Source organism: Lipotes vexillifer, unplaced genomic scaffold (genome assembly GCF_000442215.2).
Source record: "Lipotes vexillifer unplaced genomic scaffold, Lipotes_vexillifer_v1.1 scaffold383, whole genome shotgun sequence".
NCBI lineage: Eukaryota > Metazoa > Chordata > Mammalia > Artiodactyla > Lipotidae > Lipotes > Lipotes vexillifer.
Window position 1 is genome coordinate 616,252 of NW_006772850.1, and position 17,285 is coordinate 633,536.

The following is a 17,285-nucleotide window of genomic DNA, read 5'->3' on the forward strand; positions in this document are numbered from 1 at the left end:
TGCGTACTTACTGCCAAATTTAACTTTCTAAACTACCTGAAGTAGACTTACATCTCTGGAAGAAATACAAGAGATATAACTATAAATAACACACACACCAAAAAAAAAAAAAAAACCCTCCTTGATGAAATGTATTTTAGAAGGAGTATGCCAGATTCAGCAAATGAAAATGTTAGAAAATGTCAGGACAATTTTTTTCTCTCAATGTGGTTTTCTTGTTCTTTGTATAGCAAAGATAATATGATATCAGCCCACCAACGTTGTTCCAGGCAGAGATGAAAGCACAAACATAGAGATTGTCCTGGGGAAGGAAAGTAGGTCACACACCAGCTGATAAAAAAGCTTTCTACCCACATGAGTGTTTTTTCCTTGAAGTCTATTTTCTCTAATGTCAACATAATCAGCTTTCTCATGGTTAGTATTTTCCCAGTGTCCCTTTCCCCATCTTCTTATTCAGCTTTTCCTTGCTATATAAGTGTGTCTTTTGTAAACAACATCTAAGTGTTATGTTACTTTCTCTGATCCAAGAGTCTCTTTCTTTTACCTGACAAGTGTAATACATTTATGTGTATTATAATTACTGCTAGTCTTATTTTGTTTTTTTTTTATCCATCATGTATGTTCTTTGCTTCTGCTTATTTTTCCTCCTCTCCTGCCTTCTCTTGGACGAATGGAGTTTATTCTCCTTTATTCCCTCTAGTGACTTGACAGTTGCTTTATCCAAGTCTTTTCTTTTAGCAATTAATGTAAAATATGTAACATGCACATGATTAACAGGGTCCATTATTATCTCCATCTTCTTGTGAAGAATACAAGGACCATGATCTAAATCTCTAAATATGATCATCCTTTTCCATCATCCATGCTAGTGGATGTTTAGACTTTTAAAATTTAAACTAGTTTTATTGTAATAAAATAATAACAATAAGTTACCACTATTCTTGTTTAACAATCTCTTTGTTCACTGTTCTTCTGAATGCCATTCCTTCCTCCAGATGCAGTGTCCATATTTCCATAGGATTATTCCTTTTGTAATCCCTTCCATGAGAGCCTGTGCATAATATACCCAATCAGCTTTTATATTAAAAAAATAGCCTTTTTTCCTCACTGACTAATAATTTAGTCAATAATTTTTCTAACATTTTGAAGACATGAGTCCATATTTTCCTGGATTTTAATGTACTGAGGAGAAGTCTACTCTAATTGTTCTTCCTTGGTAGATGTCTTTTCTCTGATTGTTTTTGTAGGATTTGTTCTTTGTCTGTCTTGGTCAACTGACTCCTTGTGTTAAGGAATAGGTTTGCTTTCATTTTTCCTGGTTGTGACTCAGTCCATTGTCTCAGCCACAGAGTTCATATTGTGTTCCAGCTCCACAAAGCTGTCATCCCATATTTCCTTGTATTTTGCCTCTTTCCCGTATTTTGCCGCTTTCCCTGTCTTTCTGTTCTATTTTTCTCAAACTTTCATTCCAAGTATGTTGAACCTTTTTATTGTACCTTCTGTGCCTCAACATCATACTTTTCATCTCTTTATATTTCTGTGCTATTTTACAGGTTGTTTCCTTAGAGCTATCTTACCCTCTTCAGCATAACTATTGAGTGTTTAATCTACATGTTTGTCTCTAGAGAGTCTATGGAGCTCATTTTTAAAATATGCCTGTTGCTTTCTCTTAACTGATTTTTCATTATGAACTCTAATCCATCTTTTATTAATTTAATCTTATTTTACAGGCTATTTCAGATTGATATAATAATTTCAGATCTTGTGACACTAATTCTACTATCTGTTATTTCTGTTTATTCTTCCTTGTACGGTCTTCTTATGTAGTTCATAATTTTTGTTTATTATGAGATCATTCAGTAGGGACTGTCCCCTTCCCAACTGGGATGTGCCCTGCACCCTGCGACGTGAAGTAGTTTTCATAAGTAGTGTTGTTCTTGCTGCAGCTGGAGCCCCAAGGACTTTCTCTGGTTTTTGGTCTGACTGATAACCACTCACCTTGGAATTCTCATTATGAAGCAGATAATGTGATTTCAAAACCAACACCCATATTTAGAGTTTGAATTATCATTGGAAGTTTATTGGTACTTCCTTGATCTAGTGTATGGAGTTCTTCTAGACTTCTCCACATGGAGAGAATAGCCTTCTGAGGCTTCTGGTTTTATTCAGGGGTCTTGGTCCCATCTGCCCACCTTTTGAAGACCCAAGGCAACATCTTTTCCCTGTGGGCATTAAAAGCCGAGCTCTAGGTAATGTCCAGTTTCAGGACACTCCTAGGCCAGTCCCACAGCCTCAGTCCTGCTAGCAGTGATCTCCTTCTTTGATCCCAGCCCATAGGAATTTCTCTTTGGGTCCATCGTTAAGACAGGGAGCTTATTGAGTGAGCATCTATTACATTCTGTTTGCCAAACACCATGCTGCCTCTGGGAATACAAAGATGGGTTATGGGAGTTCCCTGGAGGTCCAGTGGTAAGGACTCATCACTTTCACTGCCGTGGGCCCAGGTTTAATCTCTGGTCAGGGAACTAAGGTCCCACAAACTGCACAGCGTGGCCAAAAAAAAAAGAAAAGAAAGCACAGATGGGCGTGAGGAGGCCAGTGTCCCCCACCAGGTCTCCACATGGCCAGAGACAAGCGTGTCGGCAAAGATGACACAATGTGGGCGGTGCTATGAGGAGCACACAGTGCATGAATGACAGAGGAATATGGCTCGGTCAAGGCCTACCAAAGAAACAGGTTGATTTGGTAAAATATAATTGGGTGAAATAAAAGTCTGTGGGAAATCCAAGGACAATTAAATAATTAAAGTAGACACATCAGTCTCTGTGACATTAAATGTTTTAAGTAATTATTGCTGCAACTTGTTGCTGCCATTCAAAAAGATAGTCCCTGCCCAACTAAAATGCCAAAGTAGGAAAGGCAAAGTGTTCCTTTAGACAACTACACAAAAGTGCATGTTTATATGATAAAATTCACCATAGCTTTCAGGCAAGATTTTAGGATGAGTTCTAATAATAAAAGTTTGTTACTCAGCCACTGTGATATATTTATAGCTTTCTGAAATGTTTCTCATTGTATTAAACTTCACCTATATAAGGACCTACTTCTTTTCAGGTACATCGTTTTATTTTAAAAAGGAACACTAATGAGACTGCAAACACAATCTGCTTTAATAAGTATAACATTAAATTATGAGGAATTTTAGAAAGAGAGACTACCAGTTGTTTCCAGTGCAAAAGTTTCAAAAAGAAGAAAAGGAAGGGAGGAAGGAAGAAATGGAAAATATTTTTGGTGGAGATAGTTTTTTCTTTTTTTTAAATCCAAAACATAGATTAAGAGCATTTTATTTTTACATGGAGAATCTCTGCCTCTTCTGGATGAAGAACATTAACATTCATCCACACCCTTTCTAGCAACACACACTGCTCACCATCCCAAGCACTAACTCCACCATAGGTTTTTTTTGTTTTGTTTTGTTTTTTTCTGGCTGCGTTGAGTCTTCGTTGCAGTGTGTGGGCTTCTCATTGCAGTGGCTTCTCTTTGTTGCAGAGCACAGGCTCTAGAAGCTCAGGCTTCAGTAGTTGTGGCATATGGTCTCAGTAGTTGCGGCTCGCAGGCTGTAGAGCACGGGCTCAGTAGTTGTGGTGCACAGGCTTAGTTGCTCCACAGCATGTGGCATCTTACCGGACCAGGGATGGAACCCATGTCCCCTGCATTAGCAGGCAGATTATTAACCACTGCGCAATCAGGGAAGTCCCCACCATAGGGTTTTCATATAAATTTATATTCTTTCTCATTTTACATCTCCCACTACAGTTAGTACCAATTCCATATTTACCAGTGGATGCATGTGACATTACCAGCCAAGAGCATTTCTAGCAGGATTTCTAACATTTCTTACTTACAGTGAGCTCACTGTAAGTAAGAAGAGGCAATCATAGGATACAGTGAGCCTCACTGATGATCACGGCAGGGAGGAAACAGATTTAGCTGAAACGATGCCAGTGATTAAAGCAAAGATCAAATAGAATGACTACCCTGAGTACAGAGCAGGCATGCTCTCATTTTCATATGCATAGCATCTTCTGAATAAACACCACAATATTCTTTGAGATGTTATCATTTATGTCTCATTAGGATGGTGTAAATTTTGATAAACTTTATCTTTCCATCAGGGACTCTGTTTGAATACTTAACCCAAAACAGAATAAACTGAACTAAATTATCATGTTAAGATCCAAGTTGTAATTTTTATTCAGAGCTACAAATGGAATCAATGTTCCCATTTTTCCTTAATCGGATTCCTTCTATCTTAAGTTCTTAGTCTTTTTGTTCCTTTCCTCCCATCGTTTCTTCTCTTTCCCCTAAGGTCTGTATCTTCCTCCTCTTCTCCCCGCACTGACTTTGTAGGTCAGGGTCCCCATCTCCATCATCATCTTCTATTTCCTCATCCTTGCCACCAGCAGTGTTACCAGTTTACATATTTCAGAACAGTTGTATTTACTTTGCCTCTACTTGGTGACAGGATGCAAAGACAGGGGAGGCTGCCTGTCTCCATGAGCTGGAGAACAATGAGTATTTGGCTTGATAGGTTTAAAACAATTTCACGGAGAAGGAATTGAACCTACCGCATCCTGAGTCCGGTGTCCTGAGCCCAACTCACGCCAACCCCACGCGTCTTTAGTGAGCAGTTCCAAGAAGAGTGCTTTTCGCTGGGCTGAGTAGGAACAAGACAGATTTCCAGGACATTCTGCCACATATACAGTGGGCACACAGAGGCAGTAGTTTCTAGGGCCACCAGTTTGTAATTTTGCCCAGCGTGTCACGGGAGCAGAAAAAACTCACGTGTGTCTGCCCACATCTGCTTCAGCAAATGACTAGTCTGTAAGCAGAATATAACATATTCCTATTAGATGGCATATTTGGCAATATTATCACCATGCATTATTCTAAAAATTCAAACAGTAATTTTTAAAATTTCATAATTTCAATAGTATGTCTGTGTAATAACCAGATAATATTTTACCTAATTGACTGTGACATGGAATCTGTAATGTAATATTTAGATTTAAATATTCTCCTAAAATAGCAGTTTTGTGTTTTCTGCTCTTAAAATGTTTATCATATCTATTGACAATTTCTGTGTACAGACACAAAAGCATCTATTTTAATAATTTTCTTTTAAATAAAAACACTAATCCTAGTCACTTAGGATGCAAATACATAAATATTGCCTCAGTTTGCCAGAATCCAGCCAAATGTCATCATCTCCTACTGGAATATGAGCTGGATGACTATGATATTCTATTTGAATCTCTGCTCTTTACTCTATTATAGCTTCTCCTCGAGAATGCAGATCTGACTGTGGTCTGTGGTATTAATATTACTCCATGTAGCAATGCATTGAACAATAGTGGTACACTTTCAAGTGGGTGTCCTCCAGCCATGTGATCCTGAAAGATACTGCACGTTCACAGCATTAAAGGGCATCTTACTGGAAAACAGGCTTAACGCCACCACCAACCCCCGTCCACACCCTGCTTTGGGGAAGAAGCTTACGGCATAAATCTGGCTCCCCCTGAGTTGCTGGTGGGAAGGTGCTCTGCAGAGCCTGGCTGCCAGCCAGTGATTCAGCTCCTGGCAGCCCCTGGAATCCAGGGCAGCACTGCCCCATTCTCCCAGACAGGCTGTAGGAGAAACCAGAGAAAGACCCAGGAGAATCTGCCCAAGGAGTGAGCCCTAAACGCTGTCCTGGGATTCTACATCAGTGTGGGATGTATGCTGTAGACAAATGTTCTGCATCTCTTTATATCAGGAGCTGAAGAGGAAAAAAAGACTATAGTGGAATGGAAGGAAAAAAATGATTTTTTTTCATCTAGATGTAGAGCAAATAAATTTTTAGTCACTAAAATGTTTCTGAGAAATATTATGCTTTCTTCACAAATATAAGAAGAGTTAACACATATGTCCTGTTCTGGGCACCTTACATAGCTCATTTAAACCTCGAGGCAGGCCCTATTATTCTCATTTTAGAGATGAAGAAACTGAGGCCAGAGAGGGTAATTAACTTGCGGAAAGTTTAACAGCTATAGGGACTTGATGCCGAGCCACAGGGCCGGTTACCTTTCTCACTACCTCTCCTCCAGTATCACACAGTCTCATTTAATTGTTGTATCAACAGTTAACAAATTGCAGTGCTTACGTCAACAATACTTCAAAGAATAAAGCAGAAAGAAAATGTGAAAGAGGTTGAGAAATAAAAGCGCCGTTTATTAGTGCTATTAAGGAATATTCTCTATTTGAATTTTATTGATGTCGCAACAGTTTTATCATTTATATTAACTTACTAGTGCAAGTCAAACGTGTATAAGTGTATATTTATTCCTACTTCTGAATTTTTTCGAAATTATACCTTTTTTTTAATGGTTCCAGGACACGTGGCCTCGGATCCACAGTCCCTTTTTTGTGAAGTTAAAATTTAGATCCCTAGAGAACTCTTAAGAATGCCTGTCAGATCAGATAACATATGTAAATACCCACTCCGGTGGGTACCGGGATACCGGGCACTGGCCAGGTTTGCGTTACCCACAGGTTAGGATTCTCCCTACTCTGCTCTCTCACCACTGGGACGAAGGTGAACATCACAATGCTGCTTCCCCAGGAAGGTGGCCTCGAGGCCTCAGTGAGGCTAGCCCATCACTGCGTTCCCACAGAGCAGAGTCTGGCCCACAGAAGATGGCGAGGGAAAGCTGGCTGTCATTCTGTAAAGATCTCACTTCCTTCCACACGAAAAGAGCTTCTTAGAAACTATAATGCCGCTCAGTGCAGCATTATTCACTGTAGCCAATGCCAGTGTTCAACAAGAGATGAATGGATAAACAAAATGTGGCCTATACATAGAAGGTTGTTCAGCCTTATAAAAAGAAAGAAGTCCTGTCACAGGCTACAGCGTGGATGAACCCAGAGGACATTATGCCAACGGAAGTAAGCCAGGCACAGAAAGACAAATACTGCATGATTCCACTTACATGAGTACTTAGACTGGTCAGAGGCTTAGAGACAGAAAGTAGCATAGTGTTGCCAGGGGAAAGGGGAGTTGTTTCGTGGGTGTGGAGTCTCAGTTGTGCAAGATAACAGCTCTAGAGATCTGTAACACAGCAGTGCGGATGCAGTAACACTACTGAACTGTGCACTTAAAAATAGTTTAGAGAGTCCATTTTCCTTTTTTTAACACAATCAAAAATAAAATTTTTTATAATAAAAAGTAGAGCTTCTCCACGTGGAGGAAGCCCTCGCAGGACGGGATGAGGTCGAGCCATCGCCACAAGCCTCAGCTGAGAACGCTAGGTATTGTCTTCACAGGTACAGGCACCAAACTATTTTATGGTCCGGTTGTATTCTTAGGATTAGCTGCGTGTTGATCACTTTCTGCGTCAATCACCTGAACTTATGAAACCTGCCTCCTCACAGCTATGACCTGAGACCAAACACATCCCCCAGAGTGGTTTAATTACCTGGCATATTTTTCCTTTACCAGAATAATTTATAAACATAATTTCAGGTCTCTTTTAAAGGACGTACAAGCACATCCTAATTTGTCATAGAAACATAATTAATTTGTTCCTAATTTGTAACAATGATGCCAACATAGTCTACTTCTTCAATCTGTGAAGAGTATCGATGCATCCTGTGGTTTTAAACATACTTGAGAGACTTGAGAAAATACATAAAAGAGCAACACATTTCTTTTTCTTTCTCCTCCCAGCAATGCAGCAAAAAAGCATCCGCCTCTCTCCTGTGGCTTTTAAAGTCGTCGGGCATCATCGCCAAGCGCCCCTGGCCTCGGATCTCCCTGACAGCCATCACCACAGCCATCATACTAACCATGGCCGTGTTCAACATGGTGAGTCAGGGCCCCGCCGGGCGGTGCCTGTCTCATGGGATTTGGAAACCTTTCCCACAGCTCCTTCAGTCACACCAATTGCCGCCTGTTAAATTCAGCCCTCAACCGCTGCAGCAGCGGCTTCGCTAAGGGAAAAGGATGCAGACTGGGGAAACCACCGCGAGGGAGGGAGGCTCCTTCCAGCAGTTTCCTACCTCCTAGCTCGTCTTGGCTCTGGCTACAGAAATGCCACCAAATGTCAGCAGGGTGATCAGCCAGGGGTAACAGAACCAGCAAATTAAGGAGAGTGCAGTGGGGAAGGTGTCCTGCTCTGGCCTTTAAAGGGCCTGATTTCAAACATCAGCTCCCACCTTACCAGCTGTTCGATTTTGGAGAATTTTCATTACAAACTTCCACAGGCTCCACTTCACTTCTCATGAGAAAACTGAGAACTTCTTTCAGTTCTCAGTGAGAACTCACACTTCTCTGCCAAGGTGGATTTTTAAGGTATGAACCGATGCTCCGAGCACACTTAAGACGGCATGAGGTATTTGGTAAATATTGAACCAGTGGTCGCTCTTACTATATCAATATTACTATTGGTATAGCCTTAAAAATAGACACTTAGGTAATCAATGCACATTGAGACACAACTTTCTTATTATTCTGACATCATCACCATCAACCATAAGGCATTAATTTCTTTCATATGTTGGGTGCTTTACTAGTGTTGGAACAGCAGTGTCATGAGTATACTCCTTGCCTTCCGGAAACACAAAACCAGGTTGTGGAGAAGAGGCGCGTATGTTACATAATAAAGACATAGTTTTCATAGGTGAGACTAATGAGCATTCATTCAGCAAAAAATATGTATATTTATTGAGCATAGATATGCACCTGGTACATCACTAGATCCTCAGAGCCCAAAGACAATTTGCCTCCCAGGAGTTCCTGGTGGAGTTTAGGAGACCGACAGCTGGGTAAACTTATAAAAGCATCTGAGAACCAACCATGGAAGTGTGTAGGGGGCAAGGACAGGGGAGCCAGGCTGCGGGACAGGATTCTAAAGAATGGGCAGAAGGAGTTCCACCAGATGGTGGATGAAAGATGAGAAGGAGGGGAGGCATTTGGCATCTAGGACAAAGAAGAGAGAGAAATTTGTACCAAGTAGCAGCAAAAAATTAAGGCTGAAGGAATAGGTAAGGACCTTGAATATTTGCTTGGGATTTGTCCTCAATGTTGTACTATGGGTCGTACAGTTTCTCCAGACACACCTGGAGATTCAGGTGAGGGTGATGCCAGCTGGAAGGCAGATGGGCTGAGGTGCCAGCTGCAGAGGTGGGAGGGCCCCTCCCTCCACTTCGCTTTGCCTCGAAGTCCATCTTAAGGGCACCTGGAAGGAAGGTGGCAGAGAAGCCTTAGCTTGCCCTCCTTCCTCCCACTTCCTGCCCATCAGGAGGTTGGGTATGGATTCCTGGGTGTCCTCCCGTGTGCTTAACCAGAGGACAAGTGTGCTGGCTTCTCCCACCTCACTTAACTACATGCCACAGCTCCCTGTAGGAGCTCCCCTGAGAAAGGACATGAGGTCGGGCCCTACTGTAGGTCTTCCCAGGCACAGACCAGTGAAAGGTGTCACCATGGCTTCGCCTTCCTCTACCCACCTGCTCAGCCTCAGAGGTCAGCTCAGGAAGGGGCTGCTCCCACTTGCCCCTGTGCAGTTAGTGTCTGTTGAGGGGAGAGGGCTCGGTAGTCAAGCCCATGCAGCCAGCAGGCTTCCCCAGGACCAGCCTGTGTTCCTGTGTGGAGCTGTCTTGCTGTGTCAAGTTCACCATGACAACTCCACCATCCTGGCCCTTCTCCCGGACTTCTCCCCAAGCTCATCACCCTCCTCCTGGACATTCACAGCATCTGAGGCTGTCTTTCTGCTCCAGGGATGATGAGACCTTCCCTCCAGGGATGGAGGCCTCCTCTTCTAGGTCTCAGGCATACCTAGACCGTGACATCATTTATTTCCAACAAGGGCTTCATCAGGACTGACTGGGGAAGAGCTGGGAAATGGTGCCCTGTCTGGACAGTTAATTCCCTCAAGAATACCCTGCTCAGGAGGGACTTCAGATCACAAGGGCTCCAGGGGAGGTTGGCAGCAGTCAACCTGAGGCACGTGCTCACGAGCGCCCCAGACCGTGGGCCAAGGGCTCTCTGTGTGACGACCCAAGGATATTGTGACTGTGGCCCCAGAGCTGTCACCAGAGCAGGGAAGCCCTCAGGGTGAGGAATGTGACATGAGGGACTGAAGACTAGACAAGAGGGCCTTTCCTGGAAGAGCCCTTCAGCAAGTATCTCACTAGCCGTTAGGACCCCTAGGTTTCCTGCACGGGCAGTACCGTGGCTATTGCATGAGCATATGAATCTATCACCACAGAGGAAGATGCACAGAGACACAAAGGGCAGTGGTGAGAGACTGGAGAAACATGAGCATTTCCTGAAATGGGTCCCTCGTGCTGGACTTTGTAACAGGCATGCGTGTATTAGTCCTGCTGCCCTGAGATCCAACTGTCCGGGAGAAAGTGCCAGCAAGCTCTGGGAAGAGCTCAGTAAATCAAGCTGCGGGAGACATCTGGGACCGAAGTGAGCTCCACTGTGAAGAAGGAGGGGGTGGGGCTGGGAGAAACAGAACGCACTTGAAGGACAGCAGTAGCTAGAGTTCTGGGCGGTTCCAACAGACACCGAGTGTGTTCCGTTGCCCTGACGAGTGTTGACCCCCTGTGCCCTTATAATCATCTCCTCATCCCTCAAGAGTGTGTTCACTCACCTGTGTGCTCATTTACCTGTGCACTCACCTGTGTGCTCATTTACCGGTGCACTCACCTGTGCACCCATTTACCTGTGCACTCACCTGTGTGCTCATTTAACGGTGCACTCACCTGTGCACCCATTTACCTGTGCACTCACCTGTGCACACATCCTGAGTGGTGACACATGTAACACAACATCCACACACCTAAGAGCGAGGGGTGTTTTACTTATTTATTTTTTCATGTGTCCTAGGAAATCACCCTCTATATAAGGAGGGACCGTTCTGTAGTTACTAAATGAGAGAATGAATGAATGAATGTGTGAGCAGGCAACCCTTTAAAAAAGAAAACATATTTCATGAAATCCAATTTGACCTTATAAAGCCAGGATTTATCACCTAGTTTTTAAAAGACAGACTCGAAATGGGAAACAAATCTTATTCGAAACTGGATGTATTTCTCCTAGGATAATCAGTGATTGATGGGCAGTTCAATCACTGTCTATAAATGTTGCATGAGCTCAGCATTTAGGAGTAGATATTTTTACAGTAACTGCAATCCCTTTGGAGAGAAAAAATATATCTTCTGTACCAGAAACACATCTTCCAATGTCATTTTCCTTCCTCAGAAAGAAGGAAGTGCATTGCCAAGTGAGGTTGAGAAGTCTATGGGAGACACATTAAAAGTATGATGGATGAGCTTTGAGAAAGAATGAAATAAGGCTCCACACACTGAGCTGCCCCCTTGGTATCAGAGGAACAAGCTAAATTAATTTGTTTCTGTCCATTATTTTTCTTGATACCTGGTGAAATTAGTGGTTCCCTCCCATGCAGATGTTCTCCTTGTATTTATTTCAAAGAAACATCACAAAACAGTATGAAATGCAGCATTTGGTAGACAAAGGAAATCACTTTCCCTAGATATTGAGCTTTCTTGTCATTTCTTATTCATCACAGAAGGGGAAGGACTGGTACATCAGGTTGCCACCCGTGAACGCATCTGATGATTTACAGAGAAATGCTCTCCAGCTATTCGGATCCCTGACCTCCTGCATTTTGACTGCATAAGGCAGACACGAGGTCCCAGCCACACTGCACAGTGCTGTGACGTCCCTTGGGTCACACACATCACCAGGGGGTGCCAATGCAGCACTGAGACCTGGGCTGGTAGAATTGAGCATCTTTGGGGTGCCACGCCAAGGAAGTGGGCTCCAGGCCCCTCACTCACATTCTGGGAAGATGGCCCCTCCTGCTGGGGATGCGGGTGCAGTCTTTACCTGCACGCGGTCAAATGCTCCTAGTGGTGTTTCTGTGCCTTTTCTCCTAGCCCCACTTCAAACCTCCATCCAGGAGAGGTTTCTATTTAATGTAGTACCTGTATAGCTTTTAAACTTATCTTGGTAGTACTTCTAAGAATTCAGTTCCTAGACTAACTGAGCCCTATCCCCACGTTGTAGTTCTGCTCTTTCTTAGCAGTGATTAACCCATGAGGCTAATCCAGGTGCTGGGCTCACATTCCAGGGAAGAGCAGCCCTTTTGTGTGGGAGGTAGGCGAGGGGCTGCCTTCATGAGCAAAGCTTTGCTTAAGTCACTGGGAGGATAATTCTCTGTCAGGAAACTTCATCTTTTTAAAGTCACAGCACATTCACATCCTCTTCTGTAGTTCCTGTGATTTTGAAGCATTCTTTTAGGGACAAAATGCTTTCTTCCTTTTTTTTTTTTTTTTTTTTTTTTTTTTTTTTTTTTTTTCTCTGTCAGGAAACTTCATCTTTTTAAAGTCACAGCACATTCACATCCTCTTCTGTAGTTCCTGTGATTTTGAAGCATTCTTTTAGGGACAAAATGCTTTCTTCCTTTTTTTTTTTTTTTTTTTTTTCTTTTTCTGTTTTCAATGTTTGTTATTTTTCCTTTGGGGAAAATATATATAACATAAAGTTTGTCATTTTAAGTGTACAGTTCAGGGGCATTCAGTACCTTTGCAGTATTATGCAAACCATCACCACTGTCTATTTCCAGAACTTGTTCATTATCTCAGACTCTGTACCCATGAACAATAACTCCCCACTCCCCTGGCCTCTGGTAAACTCTACTCTGCTTTCTGTTACGATAAACTTACCTATTCTAGAATACCTCGTATATGTGAGATTACATGATATTTGTCTCTTTGTGTCTGGTGTATTTCACTTCCAATATGTTTTTAAGGTTCTCATTTTCGCTTTGATGCCCAGTCCCTCCACAGCGGGGGAACCTCTCAGTTTGCCCTGGATTTTTCCAGCCAGTGGCAAACAGCCCTTATTAACTACTTTTCTATCATCACCACCATCACTCTCTTTACCTCAGAGAGGAGAGAAGCCTTAGGGATGATGTGAGGGCTGAGGCCACCCGCGAGCTCCCTCTGCCACTGACCGTGTGGATGGACCCTTCCACACTGAGCCTCCGCATGGATTTTTAGTCCCTAATGTTTATCCCGAGGCTGAATTTTCACAGCCTTACAAGAGCTGGGGTCAACAGGGATGGTGTTCCTTAAACTCTCATTACACACTAATATAAATGACAAAATGTCCAGGTCAGGTTTATTTAAAATGAATTGTGAGACTTTACCAGGACATTTAAAATACCTGGTGTTCACCAAACACCCCAATAAAAAGTGGAAAAACACAGCCAGTTATCCAGACTTTTTTTTTCAAATAGAGGGTTTCGGGTAGCAAATTGCAAAAAGCCTGTGTGTTTTGTTCCATTTTAGTTTCCAGCTGACTGTTTAGAACCATGTCTGAGAATCTCAAGTCCTCTGCCTTTTTTTTTTCTGACATTTTGACAATGTCGTCATGTGATGCCTCACACCATTTTGCAACTTTTCCGAGAAACTTCCCAGAGAATATTATAAATAGCCCAGCTTTGTGAGCCACATAGACAAGGAGTTAGCCATGGTTAACTAGTAGTTAATTGGTAATCTAATTCTAATTAGTTAATTACTTCTATTTCCAACCAAATGACAAGCAATGATGTTATCAGGCTATTAACACGGTATTAAATCACATGTTCAAAATTTAATATTATTTGAAAAACATAATTCTGAGATGTTTCACGTTGCCTGGGAAATGTAAAATTTGGAAGTAGGGCTAAAAATAGGCACTTAGGATATCTTGTCCAGGATGAGGGTATCGTTTTCCCAATTATGACAAAGGTTGTAGAATATTAAAATAGATCAAGAGGCGTTCCCCCAAATAATTATGTTACTAGAAAATCATTCTGTGCAGAAGATGGTGGCACTTTAATACGGAAGGGAGAGGGGTGTGGATTGGTAACCCTCGAGCTTGGACTGGCTATAATTAGGAGTTTGTTATTTTAAAGTGACTAAGGGGACAGAAGGGGAAAATTGATTCCAAACTGCAGTGTGATGCCACATAGACAGAATGAAGAGGTTCTTGATTTTAGGGGTAGTTAATTAAACACTAGAAAAAAGTAGCAGAAGGGGCTTAATGAAGCATTCCTGATGTATTGCTTAAAGTTCTCCACTGTTTTTCAAGTTCAAACCATCTTATCATTGCAGCACGTCCTTGCAAGACAAAACTTTCACAGGATATATTTCTACTCATTGTACAGCAAGAATTTAGTTTCTTCTTTACATGCTGATATAATCAAGAAGGTTTTTTAAAATTATATTAAGATCTCAGGTGCCTGAGACTAGTAACCTATCAAGCTAAACAGTCTCCTTCTATTTGTTGTATCTTGATTCTTAATATTTAAATCAGTTGTATGTTGGATCTGTCAAATCTAAATTTTTAACATTTTGGAACCTTATGTTTGCCAAGCAGTTACTTCATTTCTTTTCCTGATATAGTTTTTTCCAAATAATTAGTACATTTATATTTCAGCCAGGGGTTGTGACATTTTTGATAAATTCTTTAGTAGTAAATAAAGAAATCTACTACATTTATTTGACTTTTCAATCAGCATTTTGCAGCATTTTATCAAATGATATAATGGGCAAAAACACTGTACCTAGTATCATTCTTGGAATCTCAGAGGAAATGTTCTCAAGAATATACTATTTACTATATTTAAATATATCCATATATTTATTTAAATGCCTTCTTATTTACCTAAGTAAATTACTGTAGGTATTTGACAAAAACTCTGCCATCAAAGGAAACAAACCAAAGAAAGGAAGGAAACAAAAGCAACCACTGAAACTCTACAGGGAAGTTTTACTTTTTAGACCTGGAATATGGATGGTTAGCCCTGTGCCGAAGACCTAGCCTAGCTTCATGGAGGGGATGAATCTCTTTCATGAGGGAACCTGGCCTGAGTGATTCTCTAGTTTACCTTCACTGAACACTTCTCTGACCCACAGCCGTGGTATGGAAAGTAACTGATCCTTGGTTACCTAACAGTTTGTGCTGCAGCTCGTCTAGGAAAGAGACAGAAAGGGAGAGAAACATTGACAGAGACAGAGAAGGAGAGCGAGAGAGTGACACTTTCCTTCTGGGTGCTGGTATCGGTGACCATTACATAAGAGCTAATCATTTTTATTTTCTCAGGATTACTTCTTTCCTTTTGAAATCAGGACCCCCTTTCCAATAGTCCTAAGAGCATCCTTCCTTTCCAAATTCAATCCCTCGTGATCCTGACATGCCAAGCACTCACAACTAATAGAGACAACTGTTGATACCAGTTACTGCATTTTTCCCATAAAATTATTTTCTTAATATATAAAAAAAAAAAACTCACATTACCGCATTGACTCATTTAACGTTTGAGCCATGATGGTGAAGATCCTGCAAAAACACATTGTGAAGACTCCGATCTCCTGCTACAGAACTGAAAGTGTGAGGGTTGTGATGTCAGGTCATAATTCTAACCAAACCCTCTGCCCTGTCCTTGGTTCATTTTAAAATTTATATTTAACAAGGTGCTTCTGTTGTCTTTAATGTCAACTCTGGAGTTCTGGAATTCACTATGAAGTGCAGAGCACAACAAGAGTTATTTACTTATTCAATAGAAATTCTGAAAGCCTCAAAGAGAAGATGAAGGTGTTAGCACCGGAAGTAAAGATGCTGAGTTGCCCACACAATCCGGCTCACGGAGGTGACAAAACACGTCATTAATAAACTTAGCACCCACCTGCTAACTCTTTACTCTCCTTTGCACTAATTCATAGTAAAAACACTTCCTTTGCAGTTTTTCCTGAGCGAGTCAGAGGAGATGATTCTTCCAACTGCCAATGCGTCAAACACAAGTCTTCCTGCCTTATATAGTCAGGTAGCAATGCTGCGTGCGCAAAATTTGTTTTTCCTGCCGGTAAGAACATCTCCCTCGTTATTATTGCTTTTGTTGTTTTCCTGTATGCTGTTACATATTGAATGGCGTGGCCTGCACCTCATCTGTTGTAGACTTGACTTTTCTTCTTCAGATTCCATATCTGAGTATGTCCTGACTGGGTAAAAATTGCCAGGCTTCAGCAGAAAGTCCCAGCCAACGGGCACCAATTAGACCACATGTGGAAACTTTCAATGGCATTTTGAGGCTCTCATGGATGACTCGTGCCTTTATTCTCTTAATGCTACATTTTAATTTATTTTTTTATTGAAGTATAGCTGATTTACAATGTTGTGTTAATTTCTGCTTTATAGCAAAGTGATTCAGTTATACATATATATATTCTTTTTCATATTCTTTTCCATTATGGTTTATCACAGGATATTGAATATAGTTCCCTACGCTATGCCATAGGACCTTGTTGTTTATCCCTTCTCTATATACTAGTTTGCATCTGCTGACCCCAAACTCCCACTCCATCCCTCCCCTGACCTTGGCAACCACAAGTCTGTTCTCTATGTCTGTGAGTCTGTTTCTTTTTCATAGATAAGTTCATTTGTGTCATATTTTAGATTCCACATATAAGTGATATCATATGATATTTGTCTCTCTCTGTCTGACTTACTTCACTTAGTATGATAATCTCTAGTTGCATCCATGTTGCTGCAAATGGCATTATTTCATTCTTCTTTACAGCTGAATAATATTCCATTGTGTATATGTACCACATCTTCTTTATCCATTCATCTGTCGATGGACATTTAGGTTGCTTCCATGTCTTGGCTATTGAGCATAGTGCTGTGATAGGGGTACATGTATCTTTTTGAATTATAGTTTTCTCTGGGTGTATGCCCAGGAGTAGGATTGCTGGATCATATCGTAACTCTATTTTTAGTTTTCTGAGGAGCCTCCATACTGTTTTCCATAGTGGCTGCACCAATTTTTCTTAATGCTACATTTTATAGAATGTATCCCAGCATGTAGCATTCAATTGTATGTCACTGAATTGTTGCTTACAGATTTTGCTAATTGTTCTGGTGAATTAGCGTTAGCTTCCTGACTCTGTGATGACAGGGACCACAGCTCATATTTCTCCCTCTCTGGCTGCAAATGCTGTCCAGTAATTGTATCTTCAAATTCTCCTTAGTAACTGGCCCTTACTAAGGGCCTAGATTGAAATTTCAAAACTTAGTAACACATCAGTCATTTAAGTGAAAGGAGTTGAATAAATTATTTACTGCTTAATAACTTCTTTCTTCCATGAATTGTTTGTGCAAAAAAAAAATGATT

At 41.4% G+C, this 17,285-nt stretch overlaps 1 protein-coding gene across 2 annotated transcripts in view; it reads left to right on the plus strand.

Moving 5' to 3' along the window:
• The window catches only part of ADCY2 (adenylate cyclase 2), a 435,394-nt gene that overhangs the window by 353,781 nt on the left and 64,328 nt on the right, over window positions 1–17,285 (plus strand). For both annotated transcript variants that reach the window (XM_007447921.1, XM_007447922.1), the window contains exons 16-17: window positions 7,766–7,903; window positions 15,858–15,977. In XM_007447921.1, the coding sequence (XP_007447983.1) occupies window positions 7,766–7,903; window positions 15,858–15,977 (258 nt within the window). The remainder of the gene's footprint in view (window positions 1–7,765; window positions 7,904–15,857; window positions 15,978–17,285) is intronic.